At 31.2% G+C, this 17,953-nt stretch overlaps 1 protein-coding gene across 1 annotated transcript; it reads left to right on the forward strand.

Moving 5' to 3' along the window:
• The first annotated feature begins 541 nt into the window (after positions 1-541).
• Positions 542-14,507, forward strand: LOC121210865 (nijmegen breakage syndrome 1 protein). The gene is made up of 13 exons (XM_041082701.1): positions 542-761; positions 849-929; positions 1,078-1,309; positions 1,399-1,487; positions 2,367-2,497; positions 5,052-5,098; positions 5,191-5,299; positions 8,878-8,964; positions 11,605-11,776; positions 12,913-13,310; positions 13,674-13,735; positions 13,857-13,959; positions 14,053-14,507. The coding sequence occupies exons 1-13, from the start codon at positions 725-727 to the stop codon at positions 14,113-14,115; spliced, it is 1,611 nt and encodes a 536-aa protein (XP_040938635.1). The 5' UTR covers positions 542-724; the 3' UTR covers positions 14,116-14,507.
• Positions 14,508-17,953: the final 3,446 nt, after the last annotated feature.

Consider the following 17,953-nt stretch of genomic DNA (forward strand, 5'->3'; position numbering starts at 1 on the left):
TCTAAAAAGTATAATGACTAAATTCCTAATTTTTAAAAAGTACAGAGACTTGTGACATATTTTAACCATTTTTATAATACTATTAATTAGTTCAACTATTTACCATTTAAAATAGTTATTTACTATTAAGATAGGAGTCGGGGTGGACTTGGTAAAAATATAGGCTCAAAAAATAGACTTAGATAAAAAATAAGACCCGTTTTCTAAACAGGTCGCTTCTCAGATAAGATTTTGTGGCTCGAGCTAGGACCGAATTTGTGTAAATTCTTTTTCACCCTTATTTTGTTATTGTTTGTTGTCATTTTGGTATTATATTGTTATATTTTATTATTATTGTTTGGATATTATATGTTTATTTTATAAAGACTTTAATATTTATTTTAATGTATATGAGGTATTTGATGTAATTATATTTTTTAAATTTATTTTTATATAAAAATTAATATTAATTAGTTTTTAATACAATCCAGCGAAGCCCAACGAGACTCAAATTTAATATTTTTATTTGAGCCGAACTTGGCAGCCCGGCTATGATCAGTTGTAGTCGGGGGTCCAGCTTTGAGCTCGATGATATATGTTTCTTTTTCCTTAATCGGTCAAAGCCAGAAACACCGTAGCAACTAATCGCAAAGTTTTTTGTGTTTGGAGTTTGCAGAGAAAACTTGGTTTAAACTTCAAATTAACTTTGGTTTAATAGAATCCAGTAGGTAGTAATTTGTAAAGAATGGTTTGGGCTTTGCTTCCCGTCGATCCCTCCTCAGGCAAGTAAAGCTTAATTGAAGTGTTACCATTGCTTCATTTTTGTATTGGATTATTCTCACAACCGAAACCCTAATCTATTTGTGCAGCTGAACAAGAAGAAGAAGAAGAAGAAGAAGAAGATAAGTACTATATTTTCAAGAATGGAACGTATTCTGTCGGCCGAAAAGGTGATCTAATTTGCTTTTTTTCCTTTTGTTTCTTTGTGAGGAAATTGCTAAATGCTAATTATTGTTGATAATTGCTATTGGGATTCTCTCTCTCTCTCTCTCTCTCTCTCTCTCTCTCATTTTGTGTGTGTGTTTTGATTTGTTGAAGGGTGTGATATCATCATTCACAAAGACAAGGGAGTGTCCAGAATCCATGCTCATATAATGGTTGATGAAATGACTCAATCATGTCAAGTTCGAATCAGAGATTTGTCAAAGTACGGGACATTCATTAACAAGAATCTTAGTTCTAACAAGAAAGTTCATCATTTTCCTAATAAACAGACCTCATTAGAAGATGGGGACCTCCTTTCTTTTGGAACAGGAAATGCAACCTTTCGGTACTGCCAATTCAATAATTTTCCTATTTCAATGAATTCAGTGATTTCGTATCAATTCTCTAAATTCTCTGCCCCTTGTATCTATTTAGATTCTCTTATGTGCCGCTTGTACTCTATATCTGCTGTGCTGAGGCCTCCCAGATGAATCATCATCTTCAGGACAAAGTTTCATCCATTGGTTAGTTAAAATCCATCATTTGGCTTCAATCTTCACAAAGATTTTTTCCTATAATTTCACCTTTAAAACTTATCTTTTATTCTTTTTTTTTCCTTTTAAATTATTTTATCCACATTCAGAAAATTTTAATGTTGCCTCTACGTCTAGAATTAAGAAAGGGAAACCAAAACTGATAATTAAATTTGATGGATTGAAACTTGGAGTCCTTTTGTTCTACCCTCAAATATTTTTGCTTATCATGCTTCTAACATCTGGGTGTTAGGAAATGTTGTCGTTATTTCCTTGTTTAGCATGAGCGATAAATTGAACAATTAGAAAAAACTATGATCCACTTCTCTCAAAACTAGGTGCGTTGAAGTTGAAATTAATTGTGGATTTTGCAAGTCATTGGGGAGAAACACTAATTGGAAGGAAGAATTGGCCAAAAGAATAGGATTCTGTTCATGTGATTTCATTGTAAAGACTTCACTATTTGAGTCTTAGAGTTCAACAACTTAGGCTACTTGGTATCTAACATTTTATTGTCAATAATTTTGGCTTGACCAAATAAGGGGTGTACTGACTTTACTTGGATGGCTGTTGCATTGCTAGGATGCTGAAAAAAGAAATTGTTCACTAGGAAATACGGTAGAATGGTGAAAATCTTAGAATCATAATCTTCAATTCTTTACCTTTTGTATGTAGATTTTTTTTTTAATAAATAGGAGGTTAAAGGCGCTTCAGTGCACTTGAACCCACATCCTCTTGCACTGACAACTATGCCAATGCCAATTAGTATGTAGAATATAATATTGATTTTGTATTAAGCTCAGCTTGCTTTTTGATGAGAGAAAAGTTCTTATTATATATTTGGCTGACTATCATTACCATGTCATGAAGGTGCTCGTCTTACTCATGTTTACAGTGAGGATTGTACACATGTGATTGTTGATCAACATGTGCCCCTGAAAAGGGATCTACTTGATGCAATTGTGGCTAAGAAACCGCTCTTACGTACTAGTTGGCTTGAGGTACAGATAGTCAAATACCCTATCTTATCTCCTTTAATTGTAATGATGATTTTAAGTTGTTCAACCAAAATTAATAATTATGTAGGCATGTAATTTTGATTGGATGAGAATGCTTAATATCAAAATGCCATATTTATTTTATGAATCTCTTTGTTTGAAATATTCAAGAATTGTGCTTATTTTTCTTCTTGGTCTTGTCTATGGGGTTGCTATTAGCTGACTATAAGATTTCCACACTCCAAATGTTAGGGATCTTAGTCCTACCTGATGTTTACTGAATTAATGATAAATGTTCGAGATCTTTATTTGAATTCAAGATGCCAAACCTAATTGGAGAGCTTAGTTCTTTGATCGCACAAAGGTTTAGGAATGAAGTATTTTGTTCCTTACTGTGTAACATATATTCTTCAAGTTTCATGGAAGCTAGAGTTTGCTCCTAAACTCAGTATTTCAATGAAAGGCAAGACTATATACTCTCAATTTGGTAAAAGAGGAGATTATTTCCAAACATCCCAGACATAATTAGAAAAGACTACCTAATTAATATTCAGTAAAGAGAGAACTAAAGGAAAGAATTTGTATGCTGACCTTTAGTCTCAAATTAGTACAGTTTCCACCCACGCTTCGCGTTGGGTTAATTATTTATTTCTTGACTAAATTATAGTGTAAAAATTTAAAGGTTACAATTTGCTCAAAGTTTTTGAACTCTTTGCATATTTGAAATTTAGTGTCCATACTTTTATTTTTAGGAATTTAGTCTCTCTACTTTTCAAATTTAAAAATTTAGGTCTATTTGTCAACACTGTTAGAATTCTATTATGTTGGTATGACATTTTGAAAAAAGTAAAATAAACTTGGTATCCACCTAACAAAAAAATAACATTGTAACAGACTTGAATATAATAAGGAATTTTAACGGTGCTAACAATTCTTAAAAATTCGCATCATCATTTTAATTAGAATAAAGTATTTAGACTAACCAATGGCATTATAAAAGTTGAGGTATCAAATTATGTCAAAATTAAAGTATATTGATTAAATCTTAAATTTGAGTGAAATATAGGGATCAAATTGAACTTTAACCATTCTTATAATCTAAAAAGTAGAGGGATTAGAATTGAACTTTACCCATAATGTTTTCATATCAAAAAGTGGAAGGAAAAAAATGGACCGGTGTCCATTGTGGAAGGCCTTAGGGCCTTCCTTTTATTTGTGGTTGTATAAATCATCATTTTACATTTTGCTACCAGTCAACCAGCAAGGTAAAATTCCTTGAGGTGTTATATCTGTATTTTCCCAATACTCCTTTGGTTATAGAAGTGTATCTAACAACTTAAATAATCAGAGTGTTTAGTGAGGATTTCTCTACCTCTTCCTGGACATTTTTAATATGTTTGGCTAGCATTTTCTGCCTTGAAATGGTGCCTTTTTTATGTTTGGATTACAAACGGAGATGGAGATATGGATCTAAGAATTGAAGCAACTTATTTGAGCAATGTTTGTAAATTGTATTATATTTTCCTGTCTTGAATAGACAAGGTTAACTTATCTAAGTAATGCTTGTAAATTGTTCTATATTTTTTGTTCAAGGAAAAGAAAAAGTGAATTAATCTATAATGAACTCAACTATGAAAAGTTTTTAATGTAATAGAAAAAATTATCATAATACATTAGATTATTAGCTTATTATCCTTGTTGAGTCCACCAACATTCATTGTCTGTACTTGTTCTTCAAAAATTACCAGTTTTTAAAGGCAGACATTTAAGGTTAAAATACTGAGAATATACTAAAAGTTTTCTGAACTCAAATGGCTTTTTTTTTTTTTTTTCCAAAAAGTGGTACATGAAGACGTAAGTTTTCAGTTGTTTGAATCACTAAGGCATGCTGAAAATGCAAAAAGTGAGAGAAATTAGATTTGCTATGTTAATCTACATTGAATTCAATTATGCAAAATTGTTAGTGTAATAGAAAAAAATTATCATTATAAATTAGATTATTAGCATATTATCTTTGTTGAGTGGCTCTGACATTCATTGTCTGTACTTGTTCTTCAAAATGGTCACTTTGTAAAAACAGAAATGTAGGGCTAAAGTACTGAAATGGAAAATAGTAAACATCCTCTGAACTCAAATGGCTTGCTTCTTTTCTTTTTTTTTTTTTCCCTTTTATTCATTCTAAAAAAATGATGGTACATGAAGAGGTAAGTTTCCAGTTACTTGAATGACCAAGATATGCTGGAAAATGCAAAAATTGAAAGAAATTATAAAGGCTTAAGGCTTTGTTAGCTAGGAATTAAGTAAAGGTAAGTGTTTAACTTCCCAAGATGATACATTAAGATGATAGTTTTCTCAATCAATTATTATCAAACAATGTGGAATCTACTATTTGCTACCATATCTAGTACAAGTAGATTTGTTGTGGAATTGCCTTGCTATTTTTACACATTTAAGAATATTTTTGTTGATCAAATTAATACAACTTTTTCTTTGATCCAATTCAAACTGTTGATGTTTACTTATTATCTCATTGTACTTACTACTGTACTTTTTTTAGCTTGTAGCTGAGAGAAGTATCCAGACTAAGTTTCCTGATTGCTGTTCGTAAGTATTATTTCAATGTTACATCTTTTGGGTTATTTTTACACATGAAGTTTTTCCACTGTAAAGGTACTAATTTATGTTTTTGCTCTCAGCCATGTTCCAACAATTATGGTGGATGGAGCATTTGTTGAAGTTTCAGACCCAAAAATGCGTGAAAACTGTTTGGGAGGATACACCTTTCTCTTAGAATCTACACATGTGGTAATATTTTCATACTCGTAATTGCTCTGAAGGTTTTATTTTCTTGTGTCCAGAGTCCACCATAAAAGGGGAGGGAAAGAAGAAAGTTGATGCCATTTATATAATCATCTTTTGCTTTGGTGGTTTTGCTTTTTGTTCACTGATTCTCACATCCACATGTTAATATTGGGTGGTTACAAGTGGAAAAGTATTTAATTTTTTGGGTATCCATTTTATATATGGCTTGCTGGACACGTTGCTAAATTAGCTTATAGCAAAATTGAGGATGTGACATACATGGACATCGTATAAACAATTAAAGAAAAATTCCACCAAATCCACAGAAAGTATATGTTAAACACACCTGTATCATTTGTTTTTTCATTTTTGAATTGGTTTCTTGCTTATGATTTTTGTCATAAACTGAAAAGAAACTATATTTATCAACAAAGGATGGAACAGATTTATAGTAAATAGCCTAGCTAATTAGGGAAACAACCTAAATACATAATTAATAAAATCTCCCCAAATTATTTTCCATTTCTCCTAAAACTTTGCTGCTACTTTCGCCTAAAATCTGCTCTAAAAAAAATCCTTGATTACAAGGAACAGATTAGGGAATTAAATCCTTGCATTTGAAGATTTATTTTTGCAGTTTTCCTAGACTTCTCTTCAAGCTGATGAATAGGTATTCTTTGTATGCAACTAGGATAAAATAGTCTGGAAAACTGAGTTACTTGACCTTTTGATAAGAACATCAACAAGTTTCTATGTGTGGACACATAAGGTGTGCATATCAATCCATTGTCTAATTTCTCTTCGATAAACTATCTATCGACTTCAACATGCTTTGTCTGGTAATGTTTTACTAGGTTATGAGTTTTGCTAATTGCAGATTTGTTGTCACAATAAGCTCATTGGGTCATTGCACTTAATCTTGAAATCTTCAATAATGATCTTCAACCAAAGTATTTCAGACAGGCCTTAAGCCATTACCTGAAATTCAACCTCTACACTTGATTGACCTACACTGTGTTTTTTTTATAAAAAAAACTTTTCCATGTCACAAGATTGCCTTGGAGGAAGGTGTAGTATCTTGACACTAATCTTTAGCAGTTATTGATCCGGCATAATCAACATTAGTGTATGCCTCAAGCTTCCTTCATTTCCAATTCATTTAGTAAGAACAAAATACGGTTTATTGGAATGTGGGAGCTAAAAGCAGTACCTAATTTCACACAGTTGGATGTTACACTAGAGGTGGAGTCAATTTGGGATAAAAGACATCTAAGATGCTGAATTTCATTAGAAGAAAAGCTCTCAACAGGAAGTTGTCTCCTTAACAGTATTTGTGGTTTCTGACAAATTTGCTTGAGGCCTTGTTGACTTACCTTGTTTCCCCCATGTCCACTAGTGGGTCAACCATGCATCTACCAACAAGTTTCTTTGGTGTCGTGGTTTTTCACAATAGTCATAATGCTGGTGATTTTTTTTAGAATTACCAACCTTTTGTTGCTCTTGACTAGTGATCATCTAGCCTTCTCATCCAGTGCTATATAGAGCATAACACCTCTTGTGCTTTCTTCTTGCTGGACATAGGAACATGCTTGCTCAAGAGAGGGAAACGGGGTTTTTCTAAGGACCTAAACCCTGATATGATCATACTCATTGTTTAACCTGACCAGAAAATCATAATCTCACTCCTTTCCTACTAGCTTTTGAAACTTTACCGCATCTCTAGTACACCCTGCTTGGAAATCTTGATAATAATCTAGCTTCTGCCATAAACCACCTAGTTCAGAAAAATACTGAGAAATTGTCATCTCACCTTGATTAGTAATGTGAACCTTATTTTGGATTTCAAAAATTTGAATGTCGTTCCCAACATGCGAGTAGGTGAGGGAAGTTGCATTCCATATTTTTGCTATATTGTCAAGTAGCAGGTATGTTCCGGAAATGTGGGGTTGTATGGAATTAATGAGCCATGCCATAACACAAGAGTTTTTCGAGTCGTATTGATTAAAAGTAGGATTATTCGATGCTGGTTTTCTTGTATCACCAGTGATGTAACCCCGCAATCCTCTAACTTTCATGAATAACAAACATGACCTCAACCATGCAAGATAGTTATTCTCATTGAGTTTTGCGGGACTAATTTGTAATGATGGGTTGTTGAAACTAGTTGCTATGATGTTTTTATCATCCACCATTTAAAAAAAAGGAGCAGGGAAAAGACCAAATAACAAAAAAAAAGGATATTCCTTTGAAAAAAAAATGATAATAGTCAAAAACAAATTCCAAAATTCTATTACCCAAATAGTGGCTTAATACAAGGATATCTAACCAACCCCAATTGACCTCAAGAACAGAGGAGGACCGAGAATATGCACCAAGCTTGATGGCAAGGATGGAAAGAAGGAACTTTGGCAGAGTGGTATTATGCGCTGACATGTGAGGAAGAGTTTACAAGCTGACGGAGGTGCATAAGACTCATGTGCGGGTCTGTTAGTCATCGGAATTCGGGGTTTCAATGGCGATGGGTTCCAACTCCTTTGGTGGGAGCAGTGAGAAAAAATGGTGGGCCTAAAGGGGTAAGTACTAAAAATTTTAATCCTAGGTTTTGGGATTTTGAAAATTTTTGAGAGAAATTCTTCTTAAATCTAGAAATTTAGTTCTGATACCTTGTTAAAATCAGAGGAGGCAACGAGATTTGAAGAATTTTCACTCTTTATTGACAAAGAGAAAAAATACATAGATATTTATGAACACAAAATGGGAAGAAAAAGGATATTAAATTCCTAGAAATCAGCTATGTACACTAATTTTTTGCTGTCAATTAGTCAACATAGGCCAACAAAAGTTTTCAAGACTTGACTAAACAAGTTCTTTTTTGGTAGAGGAAAAAAAACAAAGGTGATCAATTGGCAATGAAGGCCACAAAGCTTCACAAAATATATGACAATGAAGGTCAAAACTAAGAATTCTGGAAAAGAATCCTATAACTCTGATACCATGTTGTAAACTAAAAAGAGGCTTGTATATTCAATGGCTAAAGACTATTAAATATTTATAGTACACAACCTACGTTAATTAGCAAAACAAACTAAATACATGATCAATAAAATCTCTCCAAAAATCTGTTTTTTCTTCTAAAAATCTGCGACTAATTTCTCCTAAGATATGCTCTAAATCTAATACCTAATACAAGGGAAAAAATCAGTGAATTAAATCCTTGCATTGAAGTATTTTCACAGTTTTCCAACAACTTTCATTGTCATTGGACGCCTCTTAAATATTTATCTAAATCATTGTTTTATTGCTGTAAAAGCTCATGCATACAGTTGGGTCCGTAAGCACTAGATTTTTATGGAGTGACCATGTTTTGCATTCATGTTGATTTCCAAATTTGAAACGCATGCTGTTACCTGTGTATCCTTTTTATCCTAAGTTAGCTTTTACCGTTTAATCTTTGGATTAATATAATTTGTGAAAGAAAAGTTTCTAAAAACTTTTATGTGTGTTCCTAAGACTAGTTGGTATCTAGGAACATTGAATTGAAATGCATGCTACAGATTTTAATGTTCTTTTGTCTGATGTAGTACAAGTTTGGGGATAGATTGCAGTCTCTGCTGGAAGTGAGTGGCTCGAGGGTTAACTATGTTGAAGAAATTTGTTCAAGTAGTCAGGTATCTTTCATTTTTCATGTTTTCTTATTCATTGTTTTCTTTTACAACAAACTATCAACTGTCTCGGCGTTGCAGAATCTGTCATCTCTGAAGAAGTTACATAAAATCATTGTTGTGACATAAATATTCTTTATGGCTTGTTTTATTGTAATTGATATATTTTTTTTTCTCGTTGTACTAGTTCATAGAAAACATTATTCAAGTGTTGTTTGTTCATTTGTGTTGTATTTTAAAACAGAATATCAATACTGTGATAACACCTAGAATTAAAGAGCTTAAGCATTGGTCACCTTTGGCTGAATTTTTGTTCTTTTAAGCATGTCAGCATGAGTCCCATAGGACCTCCAACAAAGGTTTGGGAGGTAACTTAGATTTGATCATTTGAACTAGATCTTTTGGTTGAATTTGAACAGGGTGTCTCAATAAGTTTTGGGGCTTCTTAAGTTCTTTTTGAAGTGGTGATATTTGCATTTCAACCAGGAGTAGTTATAAAATTTTGTTATTTGTACAAATAGCATGTAGTGTTACTGAAACTACTGTAGTTCTATGTAATTAGCAGTTGTTTATGTTTGGATGAATCTGCTGTAACAATGTTGAACAATGGAGTCATGCTAGTTGAGAGATTAATTTTTCTAGGAATTTCTTTTATATTTTATTGGTTTAATCATCGTATAGATGAGATATTTTAGAATGGTTAGGTTAAAATAGTTTTAGGGTTAAATTTGGTATTGGCATTTTATTAAGGTTTTGGGTTTAGCCATAAGTATCTTCTTATTTTAGTTTTAATTAGGTTTTAGATGATGAATAGTTGAGATTTTGAGATATCAATTATTGAGATGCTCACGCTCTTAATGATTCTTGTTGGGTTTTCTCCTTTCTTCTATTTCTCCCTTTATTTCCTCACTTCCTCTGTAATTGTTTCTGCCTATTTGTGATTATCATATAAACTTATTTTCTAATCTCTTTCACCTACTTGTTCTTTATTTGTACAAATAGCATGTAGTATTGCTGAAACTACTGTAGTTCTATGTAATTAGCAGTTGTTTATGTTTGGATGAATCTGCTGTAACAATGTTGAACAATGGAGTCATGCTAGTTGAGAGATTAATTTTTCTAGGAATTTCTTTTATATTTTATTGGTTTAATCATCGTATAGATGAGATATTTTAGAATGGTTAGGTTAAAATAGTTTTAGGGTTAAATTTGGTATTGGCATTTTATTAAGGTTTTGGGTTTAGCCATAAGTATCTTCTTATTTTAGTTTTAATTAGGTTTTAGATGATGAATAGTTGAGATTTTGAGATATCAATTATTGAGATGCTCACGCTCTTAATGATTCTTGTTGGGTTTTCTCCTTTCTTCAATTTCTCCCTTTATTTCCTCACTTCCTCTGTAATTGTTTCTGCCTATTTGTGATTATCATATAAACTTATTTTCTATCTCTTTCACCTACTTGTTCTTTATTTGTACAAATAGCATGTAATGTTACTGAAACTACTGTAGTTCTATGTAATTAGCAGTTGTTTATGTTTGGATGAATTTGCTGTAACAATGTTGAACAATGGAGTCATGCTAGTTGAGAGATTAATTTTTCTAGGAATTTCTTTTATATTTTATTGGTTTAATCATCGTATAGATGAGATATTTTAGAATGGTTAGGTTAAAATAGTTTTAGGGTTAAATTTGGTATTGGCATTTTATTAAGGTTTTGGGTTTAGCCATAAATATCTTCTTATTTTAGTTTTAATTAGGTTTTAGATGATGAATAGTTGAGATTTTGAGATATCAATTATTGAGATGCTCACGCTCTTAATGATTCTTGTTGGGTTTTCTCCTTTCTTCAATTTCTCCCTTTATTTCCTCACTTCCTCTGTAATTGTTTCTGCCTATTTGTGATTATCATATAAACTTATTTTCTATCTCTTTCACCTACTTGTTCTGCATGAAGTATGTTATGTTCCCTTATTTATTGGATCGAGAACATCGCAAGAATGGTCTTGGTATTTTGCCCTAGGTTACTAAAAGTATTATTTTTAAGGTCTCAAACCGTTTTCACTACACACTAAGAAGATGGCAAACCTCGTGAATGTGAACGAATGAATTGTTCCTACCACAGTTTTGTCTTCTATGCCTCTTAACCAGCTGCCTATTTGTTAATTTCCTGAAAGGTAAGCTACAAGTTGGATGGCTTAGGTAGTTTAGTGGGATATTTCTTTGGTGAGAGTGCTCTGACCATTAAACCTCTCATGCAGAATTAAATTACAGTTGATTCTTTTCTCTAAGAATGTATCATACCCAAAAACAATAAAATGAATAGGAAGGAGTTTTAGGACAGGAAAACTAGTGCTTATAGCGTTCAGTTGATGTTGCAAGAATGTTGGTTAACATGAATTACAGAACGCAAGCATGTGTAGTAGCAAGTTTCCAATGTTATGAGGAAGCGACATTAATAATAGGGAGGCCAGTGCTTGAATTTATTTGATGGATGCTAATCTAAATCTGCCAATAGAATGTTACCCAGTAATTGACTATTAAATATTATTTCTGTTTTTACTGTTGATTTATTGGTTAAGCTCCAAGTGATAACCCTGCAAATTTGTCATCTGCATGTGGGCTTGCTATTGAACATTTTTCTTCTAGGCCTTTGGGTGTGGAGAAAATACTTGTCTTACATATGTCATCCCTGGAAGATCAGTGGACAAGTTTGATCACTTGGATAAACTCGGTTTATCATATAGAGTGGATGAGATGGCATTAATACGTGCTATTTTATGTGGAAAATTGGATCAGTCTATATTGATATCATCATCAGGTATGAATTCATGTTATATCCAGATAATTGCACGTCGATTCTTTGTCTGTAAAAAGTGTTCTATTTTTTAAATTGAATGACAACTTCAAAAATGAACTGAAGAAAAAGAAGAAAATTTTAAAAAAAAAAAAGAAAGAAAGAAGAAGAAACAAAATCAGGGATAGAAAATTAGAGGGGGAGGGGGAGGGGGAGGGGGAGGAAAGGAGAGAGAGAGAGAGAGAGAATACGGTGGAATGGGGGAGGGTACCTCATGCTAGGCACATCACATCGATCTGACCTTTTATCTACTGCCAGTGCTCCTTCTCTCTCTCTCTCTCTCTCTCTCTCTCTCTCTCTCTGTTCACTTACTCTCCTTCATTCTCCCCAATTTCTCTCTTAAGATTTTTTTTCCCTGAAAGATCTTTTGAAAAAAACCTTAATTCAAAGTTTTAAACAATTTAGAGAAAATAAACTAAAAAGAAAAACATCATGACATTTTTAGGGATGTTGCTTGTTTTGCATGTTATTTATTTAGCTAACGGAGTTAATAAGGCACACAATCTGCATAAACATAAAGAAAGAAATAATAATAAAGTGCAAATTTGACATTTCACTATACTTTTGGTACAAAATAAAATATGATATATTTGGATGGGAAAATTTCAAATCAATGATAAAGATAAATTATAAATATTAACAGATGTAAATACTATTAAAATCCATGTAAGGATACTATTATTTGGAGGATGGAAAGGAGAGTTTAGATATGGATTTTGGATTAACATGCATAAAATTTTGGATTACCATGACTTTTTGAAGTTTGCTTTAGGATAAACTCTTCTCTTCCCCCCACCCCCCTCCCCCCTTCTTAAGTGAAGGTTCTTTAGCTGTAAAAGTTTGTAAATGGTGCCTAGTGATGCTGTTTTTTTCTCTGTAGTATTTGTATTATATTAGTTTTGCAGTATGACTAACTACAATTTGTATGCATATAGATGATTTCATTCCCAAAATTTTGACTGGATTCAATGGAATCATTTTTTAACTTTTTATTTTTGAATTGATTCCTCTTATTTATTCTGTTCTTATATTTCGTGGAAGTAGCATTTACTTCTAATTTATGAGTATTAAGGTTAGGCTAATGAGTTATCTCTTTGCAGTACCTGTTTCTTCTTCTTGCTCCACAGACGAAACTGTAGTAGCAGATTCCGATGAGGAAATTGAAATGGCTACATCAGTTAATGTGAATGCTACTACATGTAAAGAAGGGGCCCAGAATTATGTGAGCAGAGATGGAATTTCCATGGAAGCACCTAGCTATGTGAGCAAAGCGGAAGTGTCTACATATCAGGATGCTATTAGATTGAAGGATGACCAAGTGACCTCTAAAGATGATAATTGTTGTATGACAGCAAGAAGAGACAAGGCTGACGAGTCTGAATATGGAAGTTCTAATATTGTTTATAGCCAAGTTTTAATAGTCAGAGATGTAAATATAACTTCCAAAAATAGCTTTAAAGAAGACAACGGTGTTATAAATTACAAGCGCTTTCGCAAGGTAACAGTCTTCATGGATGCATGCATTAGGTTTTATTCTGTAATCATGTCATCATGATTTTATGTTGCTAATTCTCCTTGGTTTTCTGTTGAGACATAGAAACACTGCCTTCTTTTTATGGTTGGGACTGGATCTGACTCTGGAAAATCATGCTTCTTTTTCCTTTTCCTTTTTGTTACTGATTTCTCAAGTCATCAATTTGTGCGACATGTAATTTGTCTGCTAGGAATTCCCTGCCAAGTAAATATAAGTTGGAAAACTAGAGTTCATGTTGACTTCTACTTGCATCATGTATATGGTTGGAATATTATTAACTGTTCGAATCTTTATTATTGTGTGTCTTATATTCGTGAACCTATATAGGCAAGCATTCAGTCTGGAAATAGCTTCAACAATCTTGTTCCATTTTCAAAGTATCCTTACAAGTAAGATCCTAGATCAAAGCTCTATTTGGATTCCACATTATATTTGATTGTTTGGATTGGATATTATTGTAACTTATTTCGTATCTGTGTGCATGGTTGTGTCTCCTTTTCTGGATCCTAGAGATTATGAATTTGGAAGTGGGGACTTGGCCGAATCTGTTGAGGAGGAGAAAAAGAGAAAAAAAATGGATGCCATTGCAGATGACATGTTTAACAGTGAAAAGGTTTTTGTTTTGTTTAATTTATCCCTGGATTTGATTTGGTGATATATATATATACACCTAGTAAGTAGCTTACCCTCTAATTTAACAATGTAGGGGGGGAGACAGCGTGGTTTATCAGGTTCTCTTCGTCGTGGACTTCTTCATACACGTGGTTGACAAAGGTGAAGTATTTAGTGCAGTGCATTGTTTCCTTTTGTAACATTTGTATACGCACCTTTGGTAGAGAGACGCTTGACATGAGTTAAAAGAGTTGGCATCATTGCACAATGGACTTACCGTAGAACGTACATTTAAGTTAGTCCAGGATAGGATATTTGCATTATAAAATCTTCCTTTCTGCATCTTTTCTGGTTGCTGCTATAGAGGGCTGACTCAGATATGCATTAGTAAAATAAATATGCATTTCTGAATTTTCCTATTTTGACGCCAACTTAGAATGCTTTACTGGTTTGATTCTTTTTATTTCTTCTGGGAAATCTTTTACGTTTCAATGTAAATATATGTATATTATACATTTTATATTATATAAATTCAATATAAATGCTTTATTCTTTTGGCTTTTCAATATATATATTTGAGGGGAGAAAGCGAGCCAATTATACATGTTCTAGTTTGTTTCTTGAATTTGTCCAAAAATATTTAGTTGGTACTTGAAAATTTTTTGTGGACCTAGTTGATACTTCCTCCCTAAAACCGTTAGTTTGTACTAACATGATATTGATAATCAATCCGCCAGAGATGTGGCAACATCTTAGTATGTCACGGCAGACATAAATTAAAAATTTTAAAAATATTTTAAAATATATGAATTAATAAAAATATATTTTTTTTACATCAAGAATGAGTTTGGACATATGTTTAACAACTATTTGTCTATATTCATTCTAGATGTATTTGTTAATAAATTTATATATTTTAACTTTTTTTATAAAAAAGTCAAATTATTGTTATTTTGAAATTAAAAATATATGAAATTTTTAAATATATAAAGTAATAAAAGAATATAAAAAAGTTTTTTGCATCAAGAATGGACTTAAACTTATGGATGACTAGGTTTAAATGTATCTAGACAATCTTTGTCTATGGTCATGTGCTTTTTAGTTATTTTATATATTTATACTTTTTTTATAAATTTATAAATTTTTAGTCCTTTTATATGCTTATATATTTTTATAATTTTTATTAATTTATATATTATAAAATTTTAATAATTTTCACTGTTACAGTCTTTTTATACGTTTTTAACTATATATATATTTATTTTTTGTAAATTTATATAGGTTTTTAAAATAATAATAACTTAAAAACTGATATTTTATAAAAAAAAAAGAAAATTTAAACTTATTAAAAATACATCTAGAATGAATTTAGATAAATAAGTATTACATTTCAAACTTAAGAAAATTTTTTTCAAGTGAAAATGTGGCACAATCTCAAAATATTACATTATTAAGTTTTTACATTTTCTTAAATTAAAAAATTAAAAATTATATTAACACAAAATAAAATAAATATGACAAATATATATATACATATAAACGAATTATTTACACGTTATAACATTTCAAACATAAAAACAAATAACACCAAAGCAAGTGTCTGTTTTTTTCTTCTTTTGTAGGTGGGTCTACTAGCTAGCTAGCTTTATTTTGTATGTATTTTTATGGTAGTTGATATTTTTTCTGCATTATGTCAAATTTTTTTATGTTGTATGTCAACTTATATTATTTTATTTTTTAAGACATCAAATTTAAAAATATTTAAATAATTTATCATGTTGACTCAATTTTGGGAAAAATCATTTTATAAATTATTTTTTAATTTAATTAATTAATTAATTTTATTTTCGTAGATAATATTGTAATATCAAATGTTTAATTATATTAGAAGGTTCAACTATTGATACATGTCCTTTTTTAATTTTTTAATTTTTCTTTTATACGCTAAATCAAACATGGGTCTAATAGAACCCACTTATGAACTCTAAAAGCTATATTGATAATGTATTAAATAAATTTAATTTTAATTTGAAATGATATATTTAAATTGGTTGGTTCCCATGTTAACTTTTACAACCAACCAGTTAAAAAAAAGTTAAAAGGAGAAAAATAATTTAAATTTAATTTAAAATTATGTATAAAAAAGTTAATCCGTCCAGCAATTTGCAAATCGATTTAAGATTCGTACTTAATATTTTTAACTTTTTTTTTTTGCTTTTATTTGAAAATAATCTACTTAAAATAGTTAATTTCACACCTTCACTTGTAGATTGATTAAAAATATTAAGTATTCACATCATATCAACAAAATATTTTTTATATTTAAATGATATATTTAAAATGATTAATCGAGACATTAACTCACCAATTAATTTAAAGCCTATTCTCAATTTTAAATAATAAAAATAATTTTCATAATTAACAAAAAAGAATAATTATAGTTTTTTTAAATTATTTTAGTATGAATTAAAATAAAATTTGTAAAAAAGATTTAAAACCCCCAGGCATGGCGGGGTAGACAATACTACTAACAATAAAAACAATCCACGGTCTAAGGCATTATCTTACAGTATCACTACTGCAGTTATAGTGCACTCTAAAATGTGCACCTGCGAATCCAATATAAGAAATATCAACAGCTACACCACCACCACCTCCTAAATCATAATAGCAAAGCAATCAACAAAACAAATAGAAATCTCTACGGGCAAAGCCAAGGCCAAAGCTAGGCATCGACCATTAATTTGAACACAGGATGCTATTAAATGCCGTTAAAAGAAAGACCATGCCAAACTCAAACCATCCATCTATCAAACATACCTAAATCATATAATTCTAACCTCATATCATATGATACTTCATCCCCTTTTCCCCTTGAAATATTATCAAACATATATATATGTATATAAAACGCTTATGGCTGGAATTCTGATTCTTGAATTCCAAATGCAAGCTCATTGCAACAACTAACCTAATCATAACATCATACCCCTCATTTTTCTCAACATCTCAAAGTGTGAGAGCATCAAAAGCACACAAATACATCACCTAAGAAAAAGAATGAAGTCAATAAAATTAAGCCATGAAAGTTTAAACTAACACGAAAGGCAAAAAAGTACAATAGTGCAATACAGAACTTACTAATCACCTTTCTTAAGTCTTAACATCTCCTTCAGCATCTCAACTTTCTACTGACTAAGTTATTTTACCTTAAATGCTAAGTAAGCCTCATACCTAAACCATCCTTAAGTAACTGCAATTATAGAAAAAAAATGTTTCCAAGCATTAAGTTTATACAAGTTTTACAGAGACTACCATGCTTAATATCACTTTACAATTGTATAGACAACAGAACTTTAAGTTTGCAGAAACAATTTCTAGGCACTGTGCTTTTGAATTTATCTTTCAAATGGAAAGCAGGAAACATTAAACAGAGGATACAGACACTGCTTAAGGTGATATATATATATGATAAAGAAGATTCATAATCATGAGCAACAGAACTGCATCACCAACATACAAGCACCTCTTTTGGTTTCATGTACCAGATAATTTTATGCCAAAGAAGTGCAGATGACAGTCGATTGATGAGACAAACCGTTTGCAGGCAATCGCATGAAATATAATAAAATTAGCATCCAAGAGGTAACAATCCTAGGTTCACAATACCATAGAACAAAGATGCAATCGTTACACAATCAAAGATAGGTCAATAAGAAACTAATAATAAGCTTAAAATGTTGTATGAAGGCTTTAGATCGACATCACATAGAATGATAAAAAGATTAAAGCATATTAGAATAAAGCAAGCAGCAAATAGCGTCCAGAGTAATACAATAACAGTACAAGTGCTTGGATTGCATATTACATATTTTAAAAAAAGACACTTTAAATAAAATGAAAAGTCATAGACAGACATAGACATGATTTACCGAAGTACTGAACAATCAAACCGAGAATTTATTTAAATAATTAATAACAACTATGGTATTTGA

Source organism: Gossypium hirsutum, chromosome A12 (assembly GCF_007990345.1).
Source record: "Gossypium hirsutum isolate 1008001.06 chromosome A12, Gossypium_hirsutum_v2.1, whole genome shotgun sequence".
NCBI lineage: Eukaryota > Viridiplantae > Streptophyta > Magnoliopsida > Malvales > Malvaceae > Gossypium > Gossypium hirsutum.

Bases quoted from the DNA above. Each gene is read 5' to 3' on its own strand.
- LOC121210865 (XM_041082701.1), top strand. From the start codon at position 725: ATGGTTTGGGCTTTGCTTCCCGTCGATCCCTCCTCAG. The intron at 1,310-1,398 runs GTACTGCCAATT...GTATCTATTTAG, and splicing joins ACAGGAAATGCAACCTTTCG to ATTCTCTTATGTGCCGCTTG. The intron at 5,300-8,877 runs GTAATATTTTCA...TGTCTGATGTAG, and splicing joins TCTTAGAATCTACACATGTG to TACAAGTTTGGGGATAGATT.